This window comes from Leucoraja erinacea, chromosome 17, assembly GCF_028641065.1.
Source record: "Leucoraja erinacea ecotype New England chromosome 17, Leri_hhj_1, whole genome shotgun sequence".
Lineage (NCBI taxonomy): Eukaryota > Metazoa > Chordata > Chondrichthyes > Rajiformes > Rajidae > Leucoraja > Leucoraja erinaceus.
Genome location: NC_073393.1, coordinates 42,553,304 through 42,568,737, shown reverse-complemented (window position 1 = coordinate 42,568,737; position 15,434 = coordinate 42,553,304). Strand labels below are relative to the sequence as shown.

At 44.1% G+C, this 15,434-nt stretch overlaps 1 protein-coding gene across 2 annotated transcripts in view; it reads right to left on the bottom strand.

Moving 5' to 3' along the window:
* The window catches only part of ca5a (carbonic anhydrase Va), a 62,990-nt gene that overhangs the window by 37,813 nt on the left and 9,743 nt on the right, over positions 1 to 15,434 (bottom strand). For both annotated transcript variants that reach the window (XM_055649058.1, XM_055649057.1), the window contains exon 2: positions 74 to 499. In XM_055649058.1, coding sequence (XP_055505033.1) covers positions 74 to 188 — 115 coding nt within the window. In that variant the 5' untranslated portion in view covers positions 189 to 499. The remainder of the gene's footprint in view (positions 1 to 73; positions 500 to 15,434) is intronic.

Sequence of the window (15,434 nt, the reverse complement as noted above, 5' to 3'; positions counted from 1 at the left end):
TCTATCTATTCAAGCTTTAAAAGACAATTAAGTGGGAACAGCAAATTGTTGGAATGCCAAGATGATTACTTACTTCTTGTCTCAGTATGTGTGCAAGATGCAAGGTTGCAATTCCTAACCGGGATCCAGGCATGCCTTATTGGAAAACGCTTGGTAAAAGCGAGAACTGACGTGAAAGAAAATACCATTTTGGTTTTGTGGTGAGACAGCAAACCAGATCAACATCTGATCCGAAATGGTCAAGGCTGAATTGTAATTGAGGCAACCAGTTTATGCAGTAATCCATCTATTGCAAAATTGTTTTGCGCTTCTATTTGTTTTTGGCCTTCCGGCAGAATTGCTTTCGCTGCACGAACCCACCCATCCAAGTGAACGAGTTACCACGGCGCATGCGCTCCTTAGTCAGCGAATCCGGCCACGGAGCACTCAAATTTCACCAGGAACAGCTTTCGTCGCAAGCAAATGAGGGTGACGTGTGGCGTCGGTGACTTTAGATCGCCTAGAAACAATAAATGAGCAGTGTCAAATTCATTATAGTAAGGACATAGAATCAGTTTTGTATTGTGCCACAGAAACTTGAAGCGTGACTCTAATCTATTGTACCAGATAGGAGGTTACCTCCCTTGCACTACTCTTGAGTGTCAACACACATTACACAAAAAGTGTTTTCAGGGACAGTTTCTTTCCAGCTGTTAACAGACAACTGAACCATCCTACCAACAACTAGAGGCATTCCTGAACTACAACCCACCATTAGAGACATCGGACATTCTCTGATCGGACTTTACTGGCTTCATCTTGCACTAAACATTATTCCTTTCGTCGTGTATATCCGTACACTGTGGATGGCTCGTTTAGAATCATGTATTGTCTTTCCACTGACTGGTTAGCACGCAACAACAGCTTTTCACTTTAGACGGGACAATATACTAAATTTAAACATCTAGGTCTTTAATTTACAACATCAAAGCTAAAGTGTGACTGGGATGTTGTAGCCTTTATGGAATCCTGGCTATGAGAGGGACAGGACTGGCAGCTTAATGTTCCAAGGTACCGACGCTACAGGAGAGATAGCGATGCTGGTTAAGAGTTGTTGCTTTCACGAGAATGTCAGGACAGTAATCTGAGATGACGTTAGTGACGATTGATCCACTGAGGTGGAGCTGAAAAATAAAAAGGGAATGATTACCTTGTTGGGCTATAGGTCCCAAAGAGTCAATGGGAATTTGAAAGCAAATATGCCAGGAGATTGCAGAAACTGCAAGAGCAATAGGGTTGGCACAGTAGGGGAGTTTTTATTTTTCCAATATAGATTGGAACTATCATAGTGCAAAAGGCTTAGATGAGGTGGAATTTGTCAAATGTATTCGGGAAAGTTCTCTCAGGCAATATGTAGAGGGTCCTATATGGGAGATGGCAGAGTTGGATCTATTCTTAGGAAATTGAGACGGGCAAATGACTGAACTGTTCATGGTGATCCTTTTGGGTCTTAAAAACTACTGGATAAAGAAGGGCTGACCCACAGAATTGGAGCAAGGCCAAGTTTGATAGTATTAGACAGGAACTTGCTCAACTTGATTGCAGTAGGCTGTCTGCAAACGATGGAAGGTCCAGAAAGTGGGATACTTTTAAAAGTTTGGTGACAAGAGTTCAGGGCATGCATGTTCCTGTTAGAGTGAAGACAAGGCAGGCTAATGTAAGGAATAGTCTCGACCCAAAACGTCACCTATTCCTTTTCTCCAGAGATGCTGTCTGACCCACTGAGTTACTCCAGCATTTTGTATCTATCTTCAGTGTAAAGAAGGTTGGATGACAAGAGAAATTGAGGCTCTGGCCAGGGAAAAGGAGGAGGCATGGGACAGGTATTGGCAGCTGGGATAAAGGGCATCCCTGGAGTTTGGGAACTGAGGAGCATACTTAGGAAGAAAATCAGGAAGGCAAAACCCCTTGTCCAGGCAGGAGATGGCATTGCAGATAATATTACGGAAAATCCAAAGAGAATTTACATTAAGAGAAAGAGGACAACACGAGAGAGAATAGGTCCCTTCAGAAACCACAGCAGTCATCTCTATGTGGAGCCACAGGAGATGGACAAAGTCCGCAATTAGTATTTCTACCCCGTTTTTATTGTACAAAGACTGGGGAATTTGGAACAGTTAATCAAAGTTCTTGAGGACAGTCAGTACTATGGTCCAGGTGGTGCTGAATGTCCCTAAAGCATTTTAAATCTCCCAGGCCTGATCAGAAATATCAGAGAATACTGTGAAAAGTTAGAGATGAAATTCAAGGCACCCTGGCTGAAATATATGAATCATCATTAAATATGGGCGAAATGAATTTCAGTAAGGATCAGCAACCTTTGATCGTCAAGTATCCATTATTGTCATTCAGACTTTTCAGTCTGAACGAAATTTTGTGCCTTGCAGTCATAACATAGAATAAAATAATAGAACACACAATAAATACAAATTTAACATCCACCACAGTGAGTCTACCAGGCACTCCTCACTGTGATGGAAGGCAAAAGTCTTAAAGTCCTTGTCTCTTCCCTCCTTGTTCTTCCTCTCTGCATTGAGGCGATCCAGGCTTTGATGGTAAGTCCCGCGGCCGAATCCAAGCTCCGCGAACGGGCCCCGTTGAAACTCTGCGGCCCGGGGCGGTCGAAGCTGCCACCCTCCAGTCCAACGGATGAAGCAGTTGCGGGAGCTCCGGAAAACCAGGTCACCAACCTGGGACCTGCGAGCTCCCGACGATGTCATCCACTGGGCCCGCAGCCGAGCCTCCGAAGTCGGGTCACCGCCACCGCAACAGCCCCGAAGTCGGGTTGCCGCCGCCGCAACGCCACCACAGCCCTGAAGTCGGCCAGCCTCGTGTTGGTAAGTCCTGGCTGGCTCTGTCTCCGGAGCCTCGAGGTTGGTCCCAGTTGGAGGCTGCCAGCTCCGCCATTAGGCCTCAGCGCAGACGGAGATGAAGACGGGGGATACGACAAGAAAAGGTTGCATCCCCCCCCCGAAGGAAGAGACTAGAACAAGTTTCTCCCATCCCCCTCACACATATACACTAAAATAAACTGAAAATAAACTGTGACAACGGGACAAAAAGAAAACAAAAAAAGAAAGACGAATGGAATGCAGGCGAGCCGCAGCTGCTAGGGCAGCGCCGGATAAGGTACCACATTGTTGCTCTGGAGAGCTAGACGACTGGATAAAAAACTGGCTTTGTGGATGGAAGCAGAGGGTGATGGTGGAAGGAAGATTGTTTTTCAGACTGGAACGTTTCGGGTGGAAGGTTGTTTTTCAGACTGGAAGTGGTACGCTTCAGGAATCGGTGCTGGGTGCATTGGTGTTTGTGGTTTCAAGCAACGATTTGGATGAGAAAGTACAAGGCATGATTAGTAAGTTTGCAGGTGACACTAAAGTGGGTGGTATTGTAGATAGCGAAGATCGCTATCAAACATTACAGCAGGATCTTGATCAGTTGGGCAAGTGGCTGACGAATGGTTAATGATGTTTAATACAGATAGTTGCGAGGTGCTCCATTTTGGGAAGTCAAACCAGAGCGGGACATTCACAGGGAACGGCAAGCTCTGGGGACTGTTGCAGAGCAGAAGAATCTAGGAGTGCAGGACATTGTTCCTTGAAAGTGGCGTCACAGGTAGATAGGGTGGTCAAGAAGGGTTTAGTCACATTGGCCTTCATCAGTCAGGGAACTGAGTATAGAAGTAGGAATATAATGTTACACGTATAAAATGTTAGTGAGGCCACATTTGGAGTACTATGTTCAGTTTTGGTCACCCTGCTATAAGAAAGATGTTAAGCTGAGTGCAGAGATGATTAATAGGGATGTTCTCAGGCCTGAGCTGTAGGGAGATGTTTGGCAGGCTAGGACTTTAGTCCTTGCAGCACAGGAGGCTGAGGGTTGATCTTATCGAGGTGTACAAGATCATGAGGGGATTGGATAGGGTAGATACACAGAATCTTTTACCCAGAGCATCGAAAACTAGAAGACATAGGTTTAATGTGAGAGGGGAAAGATTTAATAGGACCCCGCGGGGCAAATTATTCACACAGATAGGTGGATATATGGAACGAGTTGCCGGAGGAGGTAGTTGAGGCAGGTACTACAATATTTAACAGACATTTGGATAGGAAAGGTTTAGAAGATTGAGCCAAATGAGGGCAGATGGGATTGGTTTATTGGTCAGCATGGGCTCATTACCATGCTCCATGACTCTATGTAAGAATGTAAACGTTCAATGGAGGTTGTTTTTTTTTCAGTGTTGCATTGCAGAAAAAAATCAAATTTGTGTATCAGAATTGACAACGTTGCTAACAATTCACACAAGCTAATTAATCGGTTATGAAATGTAACCAATTCTACCTCAAGCAATTAAAAAATCACCCTATTTATATTTTTATGCAAAGGCCAATGTCTTAGAATTAGGCCATTTAGGACTGAGGTAAGAAAAAACTTTTTCACCCAGAGAGTTGTGAATTTGTGGAATTCCCGGCCACAGATGGCAGTGGAGGCCAAATCACTGGATGGATTTAATAATAATAATAATAATATTTATTTATATAGCACTTTTCAACAAAACCAGTATTTGAACCAAAGTGCTTTACAAAGGTTGATTAAATTAATTGAACAGATCAATGCAATAAATCCATACAAATCAAAAAAAGAGAAAAAAGAGAATAAGAAAAAAGACACAGAAACAGTACACTATAGAAATCAACATGAAACGTCCCCCCACAGCAGAATTCACTGTGAGGGAAGGCACCAAAAATATCCAGTTCTCCCCCTCATAGTCCACCCGAGGTCGGGGCCTTAAGAGAGAGTTAGATAGAGCTCTAGGGGCTGGTGGAATCAAGGGATATGGGGAGAAGGCAGGCACGGGTTATTGATTGGGGACGATCAGCCATGATCACAATGAATGGCGGTGCTGGCTCAAAAGCCCGAATGGCCTCCTCCTGCACCTATTTTCTATGTTTCTAATCTCCAATTCTATTTATTTCCACAGGTGCTGCTTGACCCCATATTTTTCCAGCATTTTGTTTTTGTTTCAGATGTTAGCTATTGCAGCTAGATATTTTTCATATTTTGCTCGGATCTATCTACTCTAGGCTATAATATTTTGTACACAACTTTATTTACGTAGTGAGCAGTGATATTTTCTCTGCCAGACATAAGCAACATTAAATAACCAGGAATGTTTCTGTGCCTTTGCACACAGAAATAGCAGATAAAAACTGATATCAGATGGCATACATAAGATTAACATAGATTAACATTGTTTAAAAATAACAACATAAATAAAGCTCAAATTGTTAAGCTCTGTAAGAGATAAAATTGTGATTGCCCAAGTATTACAATTGTAAAATAGACGATTACATTTCTATCATTTGCTTTAGTTTAGTTTACTTTAGAGATACAGCACGGAAACAGGCCCTTCGGCCCCCCGGGTCCACGCCGACCAGCAATCCCCGAATATTAACACTATTCTACACATACTAGGGACAGTTTTTACATTTACCAAGCCAATTAACCTACATACCTGGACAAAGATTTAGAATGTGGGAGGAAACCGAAGATCTCGGAGAAAACCCACGCAGGTCACGGGGAGAATGTACAAACTCCGTACAGACAGCACCCGTCGTTGGGAACGAACCCGGGTCTCCAGCGCTGTAAGGCAGCACCTCTACCACTGCGCCATCATGCCACCCTTCTTCGCGTAAATATTGTTATACCAGAAAAATCTTTGAAGTGTTCACGATATGTTGAAATAATAAACGTCTAATTTGCTGAAATACTGGATTATGAAAATCTCCCACAAATGGTGAATTTGATTTGGTTTTGCAAATTTATCACAAATTGGATGGTCATTAGTTACCTCAGTTGTACCATTAAGAGCTCTCAATGATGAGGCACATTTGAAACATTACAGCCGTAACCAGCATGGGACCAGTGTAAGCACTGTGCTCCAAACAAAAAGGGAAATAAAAAATTCCTGGGAATACTGGTGTTTGGATGTTGTCACACTAGACTTGTATGGACCCACTGACAAACTGATAAGTGCTGAGGTTACAATGGAGATCTTAACCATTTCAATGGGAACTGTCAGTCTGTAGATGGAGGTCAAATCCATTTAAAAAAAAATACTTTTGTTCATTGTTTTTATAGATTTTTAGTTTTTTCATGTATTTATCTTCTTTAAAACTTCTCATTTTAATTGTTTGGAAACTTTTAAACATGATGTAAATATCATAATTTCTTAATATTTGCCCTTTCTTGCATACCTTAAGCAAGCTCTTAAAGCCAGGATTCATCAGAACAAGGAAACAGACTTGCAAACAAGTCTTAATAAATTCACAGGAAATTTTTCAACATCATTGCCAAGTCCAGTAGTTCTCAACCCCAATAGTTCTTGAGAAGCCGATGGTGAGCCTCTTTTTTGAAGATGAGGCGAAACAAAGAGTGTTGTTAGACAGGAAGTTCCATATATTTGATCTAGCAATAATGAAAAGCAATAAATGTCCAAATCACAATTCATTTAATAACAGCTTTCAGTAACAGTGATATGCTTGGATTTAGCTAAGTTTAATGAATTTATTCTCATAATAAGATTACAATTCAATGGAGCCAAGGAATTGCAGATGCTGGAATCATGAGCAAAACACAGTGCTGGAGGGCAGCGTCTGTGGAGAGAATGGACAAGCGACATTTCGGGTGGGGACCTTTCGTTAGACTGATTGTAGTTGGGTGGAGAAAGTCGCAAAAGTGAGGTGGGAGTGGGGAAAAAGCCTGGCAGGTGATGGGTGGATAGAGGAGAGATACAGTTCCATAAGGCATAGATGTACAATTAGGCCATTTAGCCCATCGAGTCTGCTCTGCCATTCGACCATGGCCAATCATTTTTTCCTTCTCATTCCGTCTTCTCACTGTAACCTTTGATGCCCTTACTAATCAAGAACCTATTAAACTCCACCTTAAAAATACCCAATGACTTGACCTCCACAGCCATCTGTGGCAATGAATTCAAGATTCACCAAATGTAGCTTAAAAAATTCTTCCACATCTCCATTCTAAAAGTATGTCCTTTGATTCTAGATCTTCGATTACTGGAAACATCCTTTCCATGTCCACTCTATCTAGGCCTTTCATTTTCTGGTTGCTTTCAATGAGATACCCCCTCATCCTTCTAAATTCCAGTGAGTACAGGCCCGGACCCATCATAAGCTCCTCAGATGTTAGCCCAATCATCCCCGGGGTTATTCTTGTAAACCTCCTCTGGACCATCTCCAACGTCCGCACATCCTTCCTCATATATGGTGCCCGAAGGTGCTCGCAACACAGTAAACCCTTGTTATAGGGGCGACAGATAGCACAATGGGCTAAGAGTTCGGCTGGCGACCGGAAGGTAGCCGGTTCAAATCCCGCTTGGAGTGCATACTGTCGTTGTGTCCTTGGGCAAGACACTTCACCCACCTTTGCCTGTAATGGAATGTACGGCGGCAGGCGCGGGCACACCGCGACGCCCTGTGTCTCCCTTTCAAGGGAGATGCTAAAAATGCATTTCGTTGTCTCTGTACTGTACACTGACAATGACAATAAATTGAATCATTTCATTTTTTTAACGGACCACAAGGTAGGGGAGGGGGTTGAAATTATGTCTCTAATTGCTGATTGTCCGTTATAAATGGGTAAGGTATTATTATTGTATGTAGTTGAAACAAAGAACTGCAGATAATGGTTAATACACAAAAAGAGACAAAGTGCTGTAGCAACTCAGCGGGTCAGGCAGCATGGCTGGAGAACATGGATAGGTGATGGCGGGACCATCCATCAGACTGATTCAGTCTACTGAATTACTCTAGCATTTTTTGTTGTTTCACCTTAAACGTTGTCACCGATGCCGCTGGTCTGCAACAGCGAGCCCTTCTTCACCGGTTCACGTGGCTGTTGTTACGGTTCATGATGCAGCCCCTAGGCATCAGTTCTTTCTTCAGCACACTTCCATCGACAAGACGCACTCAATCTCCGCGGGGTTCCCTCCTCTCTCACCTGCTGCTGCTTCGAAGGTGGTATGTGTTGGTAACTCCGGGGGAGAAGGCAGAGGCGGTGGGTGGGATGAAAGTCCGAGTAGACAGAATGAAAGGAGTAGGAGCCGGTTGAAGGCAGCAGTCGAGAAGACAAAGCAAAGGACAAAGCGACGAAGCAGCAACTGGCGAGAGGGGAGGGAGCCCCAGGTATCCAAACGTGGCCTGTCAGTGGCACGGTCTGAAGAAAGCACTGTTCCCAGGGACTACAAAGTGACCTTCAACAACAGCCGCTTCTACTGGACTGTTCAGTGAGTGAAGAAGTAGGTATGTTACAAAACCTACCTGAATCGCCATTGGGAATCTGCCCACAGCCAGGTCCGCGATTTTGGCGCTGTTTGGAGGGGGCGGGTTTAAAACGCGATTTTTACTAGGCTGTACTAATCGCAGATGTTCAGCCTAGTAAATCATTAACGAAAAATCGCTGCAAGACCCGGTCGCAAAAGGTATTATTAGTTTTATAGGCCTCGATAATATAGTTATAATAGTTTTAAAATTACTCTCTGATTCCGCAACATCTCGCAGCCCCAGGGTTTTATAAAGCAAACAATTAAAGGTATGTACCTTATTTTTACATTAAATGGGGCATATATCAAGTTATCTATAGCGAGTAGTTCATTTTGGGCTTTTTATATCCCGCAGTATTTTTCTCGGCATTTGAGGAGCACTAATCCAGCGCGCTGTCAACGTTCTAAACCAGCGCGTGCCACAGGAACCCACTAGAAAGCCGATTTAAATGGGCATTTATTTACAGCAATTGAACACTAAATTCCTTCCATTTGGCCTATAAATTAATGTAAATTAGATATAAAAATCATGTTATATTGTGAATTATTTGTGAATAATCTTTGGACACTTAGGCTATTTAAAAATGTTAATCTTTCCTTAAGAAATGGGCCTTTGATTATCCAAGATCACAGCTTTTTTGTAATGTCCATTGAAAATCAATAGGGAACAAGATGCTAATTTCCGAGTATGAAAATGGCCATAACTTTTTTAATACTTGAGATATGAAAGCGAATTTGGTGTCAAATTAAACTTATTGTTATGCTTTATCTGATGTGATAAATTACAGACTTGATTTTTAAAATCTCAAAATTTTGTAACATTGCTAGAAGAAGGGCTCGCTGGTGCATTTCGCGAGTCAGGCCAGGCCATCGGAAACCAACGCTGTAAACGGCCGGGGAGACGGTGCGATCCATTATAACTGAAATCGTTACAGAGAGGTCTGTTAAAATTAGGGCTTTTCTGTATTCCAAATGTGACCTCAACAGTGCCTTATTATGCCTCAGCTTTACATCTTTGGTTTTATGTTCTTGAAATGAATGTTAACGTTGCATTTGCCTTAATTAGCACTGATTCAAAGTGCAAATTAACTATTTTGGAATCCTGCACCAACACTTTCAAGTCCCTTTGCACCCCTGATTTCTGAATCCTCTCCCCATTAGAAATCAGTCCATGCTGTTATTACTTCTACCAAAGTGCATAACTATACACTTTGCTGTGCTGTATTCCATTTGGCACTTCTTTGCCAACTCTCGCAATCTTCTGCAGACTCCCTGCTTCCTCAAACATGCCCTGCACCTCACCCACCTTCATATCATCCGCATATTTGGCCACAAAGCCATCAATTCCATCATCCAGATCATAAAGATACAACGTGAAAAGTAGTGGAGCCAATAGCAACACCTGCGGATCGCCACTCGTCAATGGCAGCCAACCAGAAAAGGCCCCCGTTATTCTCACTTTTGGCCTTCTACCAGTCAGCCACTCTTCTATCCATGCAAGTACGTTGCCGCTAATATCATGGGTTCTCATCTTGTTTCGCAGCCTCACGTGCAGCACCTTATCAAAGTTCTTCTGAAAATCCAAGTAAACAAAATACACTGACTCTCCTTTGTTCGTCATGCTTGTTACCTTCTCAAAAAACTCCAACAGATTTGCCAAGCAGGACCTCCCCTTCACAAAACCATGCTGACTTCGGCCTATTTTATTATGTGTGTCCAAGTACCTGAAACTTCATCCTTAATAATTAATGGATTTTAAAATCTTACCAACCACTGAAGTCAGGCTGACCAGCCTGTAATCTCCTTTATTTTGCCCAGCTTCCTTCTTAAAAATTGTAGTTACATTTGCGATCTTCCAGTGCACTGGAGCCTTTCTGATTCTAATGATTCTTGGAAGATCATTAGCAATGCCTCCACAAATTCTTCAGCTACCTCTTTTAGAAATGTAGGGTGTTGTCCATCTGATCCACATGACTTATCCACCTTCAGACCTTTCAAAGTCCCAAACCTTTATCCTCAGTAATAGCCACTGCACACAATTCTGCCCCCTGACTTGAATTACTGGCACATTGCTGGTGTCTTCCACTGTGAAGATCAATTCAATTAATCTGCCATTTCTCTATTCCCCATTACTACTTCTCTAGCGTCATTTTCCAGTGGTCCAATGTCCACTCTTGCCTCTTTTTTACTCTTTATATATCTGGAAAAACTTTTGGTATCCTCTTCTTGAACCATCCCAATTTCACTTTGACCTTGCTGTCATTATTCTCCTACAGTGTTCCTACAAAGGTCATGGTAAGCTTGAGGAATAACATTACTTATTTTGGTAGACACAAAGTGCTGAAGCTACTTAGTGGGTCAGGCAGCATCTCTTGAAAAAAGGAACTGATGACGTTTTGGGTCGGAAGCCTTCTTCAGTCAGAAAATAGGGGGGGGGGGGGGGGGGGGGGGGGGGGGTGAGTGAGGGGAGGGGTGCAGATAACCGGCAGTAGGAAAACAGCAAAACAAATCAGGGCTGGCAACAGATGACCAAGGAAGGATGGAGCCCATAATGGCCCATTGTTGGTGGGGAAGATGTGATAACAAAGGGATACAGGGATTCAAACAGTGGAACTATTGCGGTGGGGGAAGGGGAGGAGAGAAGGAATGCAGGGGTTATTTGAAATTGTTCATACCGCTGGGTTGTAAGCTGCCCAAGTGAAATATGAGGTGCTGTTCCTCCAATTTGCATGGGACTTCACTCTGACAGTGGAGGAGGCCCAGGACAGAAAGGTCAGTATGGGAAGGGGAGTCAAAATGCTTGGCAACCGGGAGATTGCGTTAGCCAAGGCGGACTGACCTTACATCCCAGTGGTATGACTTGGGCTGCTTACAACCCAGCGGTATGAACCCAATGGCTTTCTCTAATTTCAAGTAACCCTGGCTTCTAATTGCATTCTTTCACTTGCCTCCACCATCCATTTTGTTATTTAATCTCTGCCATCCTTCACTGTTTCAATTTAATCCCTGCTTTCCTTCAATTTCATATCCTCGTACCCTGCCCCCAAACTTTGCATTGTAAACCATGTTTCAATCATGGACAGAGAATTGTAGTCATACAGCCCACTGCTCTACAGCATCTAAAACCCATATCCAATAAGCATATAGTTATTATCCCCACATTCCATCACTCAATTACAACTAGGCCAATTTACAACAGACAACTAACCTGTTGTAAATTAAACAGTAATCTAACCTTTCAGACGACAGAGGAAACTAGAATATGCCGAGGAAACACATGCAGTGACAGAGAGAACACATCAAATTCATACAATGAGCATCAGAAGTCAGTACTCTACTGATCATCGGTGCTGCGAATGTGTGCGGAAATCCGGGGAGGGGAGGGGACAGGAGGGACATTCCCCGCCCCATGCTTTGAGAGGTGGGGGACAATCCCCCCCCCCCATGTTTTGTAATCCGGATTTCGAAATTCGGTGAAAAAAAAATCTATTTAAAAATGTCCGCTTTCCGCAAGACAGTGGGGGTAGGACAGATGATCGAGGGCGTCGATTGGGACGAGAGATGTCGGGCAGCAGGCAGTGGGGGGGAGGGAACATGATGATTCAGCGGGATGATTGGAGGAGGGAGGTGTCGGTCAGAGGCGGAAGTAGGGGGGGTGGGACTGAGGATAGAGTGCGGTGATTGGAGGAGGGAGACGTCCTGGTGGAGCAAAGATCATAGAGCGGAGCTTGAATTGGCCCATTCGCGGGGCCTTTCATCGCCCGCCGCGGCTTAAAATCAGCCGCGGGATCTTCCATCGCCCCGTGGTCAAATTGCTCCATCGAGGTGATCGAGGCTCCCAATGTTGAAGCCCCCACTGGGCGATGGAAGATCCTGCGGCTGGTTTTAAGCCGCGCCGGTCGATGAAAGGCCCGGCGAACAGGCCGATTGAAGCCCCACAATTCGGGCGGACAAAGCTGCTGTTGCTGGAGTTCAGAGTCGGTCATCAACCAGGTCAGTTCCAGATTTTATCGTCCACAGGGCCCACGGCCGAACCCTCACGTGTGTGCGTGCGCATGCCGCCACCAAGAAATTGCATTGCCTTTGGTTTGGAAATGCTAAAGCTGCCTTGCCTAATTAAGGTTGCCTTGACAAATTAAAGTTGCCTTGCCCAATTAAAGTTGCCTTGCCCAATTAAAGTTGCCCAAGTCTAATAATTAAAAGTCTAATCTTGACCACTTCCTGTTTGCGCTTTATATTGATTTTATCGTCCACAGGGCCCATGGCCGAAGCCTCACGTGTGTGCGTGCGCATGCCGCCACCAAGAAATTGCGTTGATTTTGGTTTTGAAATTCTAAAGTTGCATTGTCTTTGGTTTGGAAATGCTAAAGCTGCGTTGCCTTTGGTTTGGAAATGCTAAAGCTGCGTTACCTTTGGTTTGGAAATGCTAAAGCTGCCTTGCCTTTGGTTTGGAAATACTAAAGTTGCCTTGCCTAATTAAGGTTGCCTTGCCTAATTAAAGTTGCCTTGCCCAATTAAAGTTGCCTTGCCCAATTAAAGTTGCCTTGCCCAATTAAAGTTGTTTGCGCTTTATATTGATTTTATCGTCCACAGGGCCCATGGCCGAAGCCTCACATGTGTGCGTGCGCATGCCGCCACCAAGAAATTGCGTTGATTTTGGTTTTGAAATTCTCAAGTTGCATTGTCTTTGGTTTGGAAATGCTAAAGCTGCGTTGCCTTTGGTTTGGAAATGTTAAAGCTGCCTTGCCTTCGGTTTGGAAATGCTAAAGTTGCCTTGCCTTCGGTTTGGAAATGCTAAAGTTGCCTTGCCTAATTAAGTTTGCCTTGCCTAATTAAAGTTGCCTTGCCTAATTAAAGTTGCCTTGCCTAATTAAAGTTGCCTTGCCCAATTAAAGTTGCCTTGCCCAATTAAAGTTGCCTTGCCCAATTAAAGTTGCCTTGCCCAATTAAAGTTGCCTTGCCCAATTAAAGTTGCCTTGCCCAATTAAAGTTGCCCAAGTCTAATCTTGACCACTTCCTGTTTACGCTTTATATTGATTTTAGAAAAAAACGCTACCACGTACGGCTGTGGATTTTAGCCATCTTACTTGGTCCCCCTCCGCTCATCGGGTGCCGAGCATTTTTCCCATCGATGAAAAATAAAAGTGTTATTAGTGTTTAGAATGTTGAAATTCTCTCTCCTGTCAATCACGCCATGAAAGCCACGCCCCTTCTGGTGGGAGAGACTATAAAACCCAGAAGTGTGGGCGTGGCTAAGTCTCTGCAAGATGGAGGAGGGAGAGGTCACGATTCGCTGTCTTTAGTAGCCTTGCACCCTGCTTGAAATGGTATGAAACTGCACTTGAATTTGGTGGCCTTGCACCATGCTTGAAGTGGTAGGAAACTGCACTGAATTTGGTGGCCTTGCACCCTGCTTGAAATGGAATTTCAAGGAATAGCCTTGAGTCAACTGGCAGCCCACCAGCCATGAGTGAGTGAGTTGCCAGCACAACAGGCTTGAGTGACTGAGCTGCCAGCCCTAGAATCCATTCGGACCACAATGTCCATACTAGCCCTCTGGAAACCAGTCCCTCAGCCCACAACACCCATATTAGTGCTCCAGAAAGCCCCCCCCCCCCCCCACTGGCCACCAATATTGGAATTGGTGGAGAGGTGGAATATTGCGGTAGGGGACCAGCCCTCCCGTGTGATGCTGGGATCCAACGGATCCCACTTATTCTAGTATTTCTTTAAAAGTGGCACCACAGGCTTTTGTCAATCGCTAATTACACATCCCCGTTTCTAATTCTCTCCAACTACTTTCTCAACCCCATCCCTGTCAAAGTCCATGTTTTCAATCCCCAATGCAAATTCTATCCCGACTACCAACTCATCATTTTGCAGAAAAAGTGTGAAACAGCAGAGTGAGGGATAACCTTGATATTATACTTGACACCATGAGGAGGTTTGGAATACACACCTGCATAATGAGCAAGTCTGTCTTTATTTACCTCAATAGTACCACCCTCCTTCCCACCACACTCCACTTGCAACTATGATTTCTAGTCTTCATTACTATGATTTCTAGTCTACCATTTTTCTATGGGAAAGAGTCCTCACCACCCAGTGATGACCCCCTTCTCCAGTCTGCACTGGTCCCCCTCCTCTTGGACTCCCCAGAACGGCCTTCTACCCTCTCTAGACCTCTTTATTTCTAACTGCCGGCGTGACATCAACCGTCTCAACTTTTCCACTCCCCTTACCTACTCCAACCTCACCCCCTCTGAACTTACAGCTCTCCGCTCACTCTGCAGCGACCATGACATTATAATCAAACCAGCCGACAAGGGAGGTTCCATGGTTCTTTATCTCTCGTTTCCCTTATCCTTAACCAGTCTGAAGAAGGGTCTTAGATACATAGAAACATAGAAAATAGGTGCAGGAGGAGGCCATTCGGCCCTTCGAGCCAGCACCGCCATTCATTGTGATCATGGCTGATCGTCCCCTATCAATAACCGTGCCTGCCTTCTCACCATATCCCTTGACTCCACTAGCTCCTAGAGCACTATCTAACTCTCTTAACCCAAAACGTCACCCATTCCTGCTTTCTAGAGATGCTGCCTGTCCTGCTGAGTTACTCCAGCTTTTTGTGTCTATCTTCATTACTCCTAGTTGTTGTCGTCATTCATTCTATCATTTAATAATACAAGTACATTTTATACTCTCCAGTATAAAATGGAGTGCCAATCACCACCCTCCCCCAGACACTTATTATTATTTATTCAAATCGTTTGCTATGTCGCTCTTCCAGGGAGATGCTAAATGCATTTCGTTGTCTCTGTACTATACACTGACAATGACAATTAAAATTGAATCTGAATCTGCTCTCCTACATTTAAAATTCTCTCAACTTGTTCGAGCTTTGACAAGACCCCATTCCCCCATAATCCCTGGCCTGGGTACCTTACATTGCAAGGCATTGTCTCATTTTCAAACCTGTCCATGGCCATCCATATCATCAGCTACCTTCCCTACTCACTCCCCCAAACAAATCTCTCTTTAATTTCCTCAA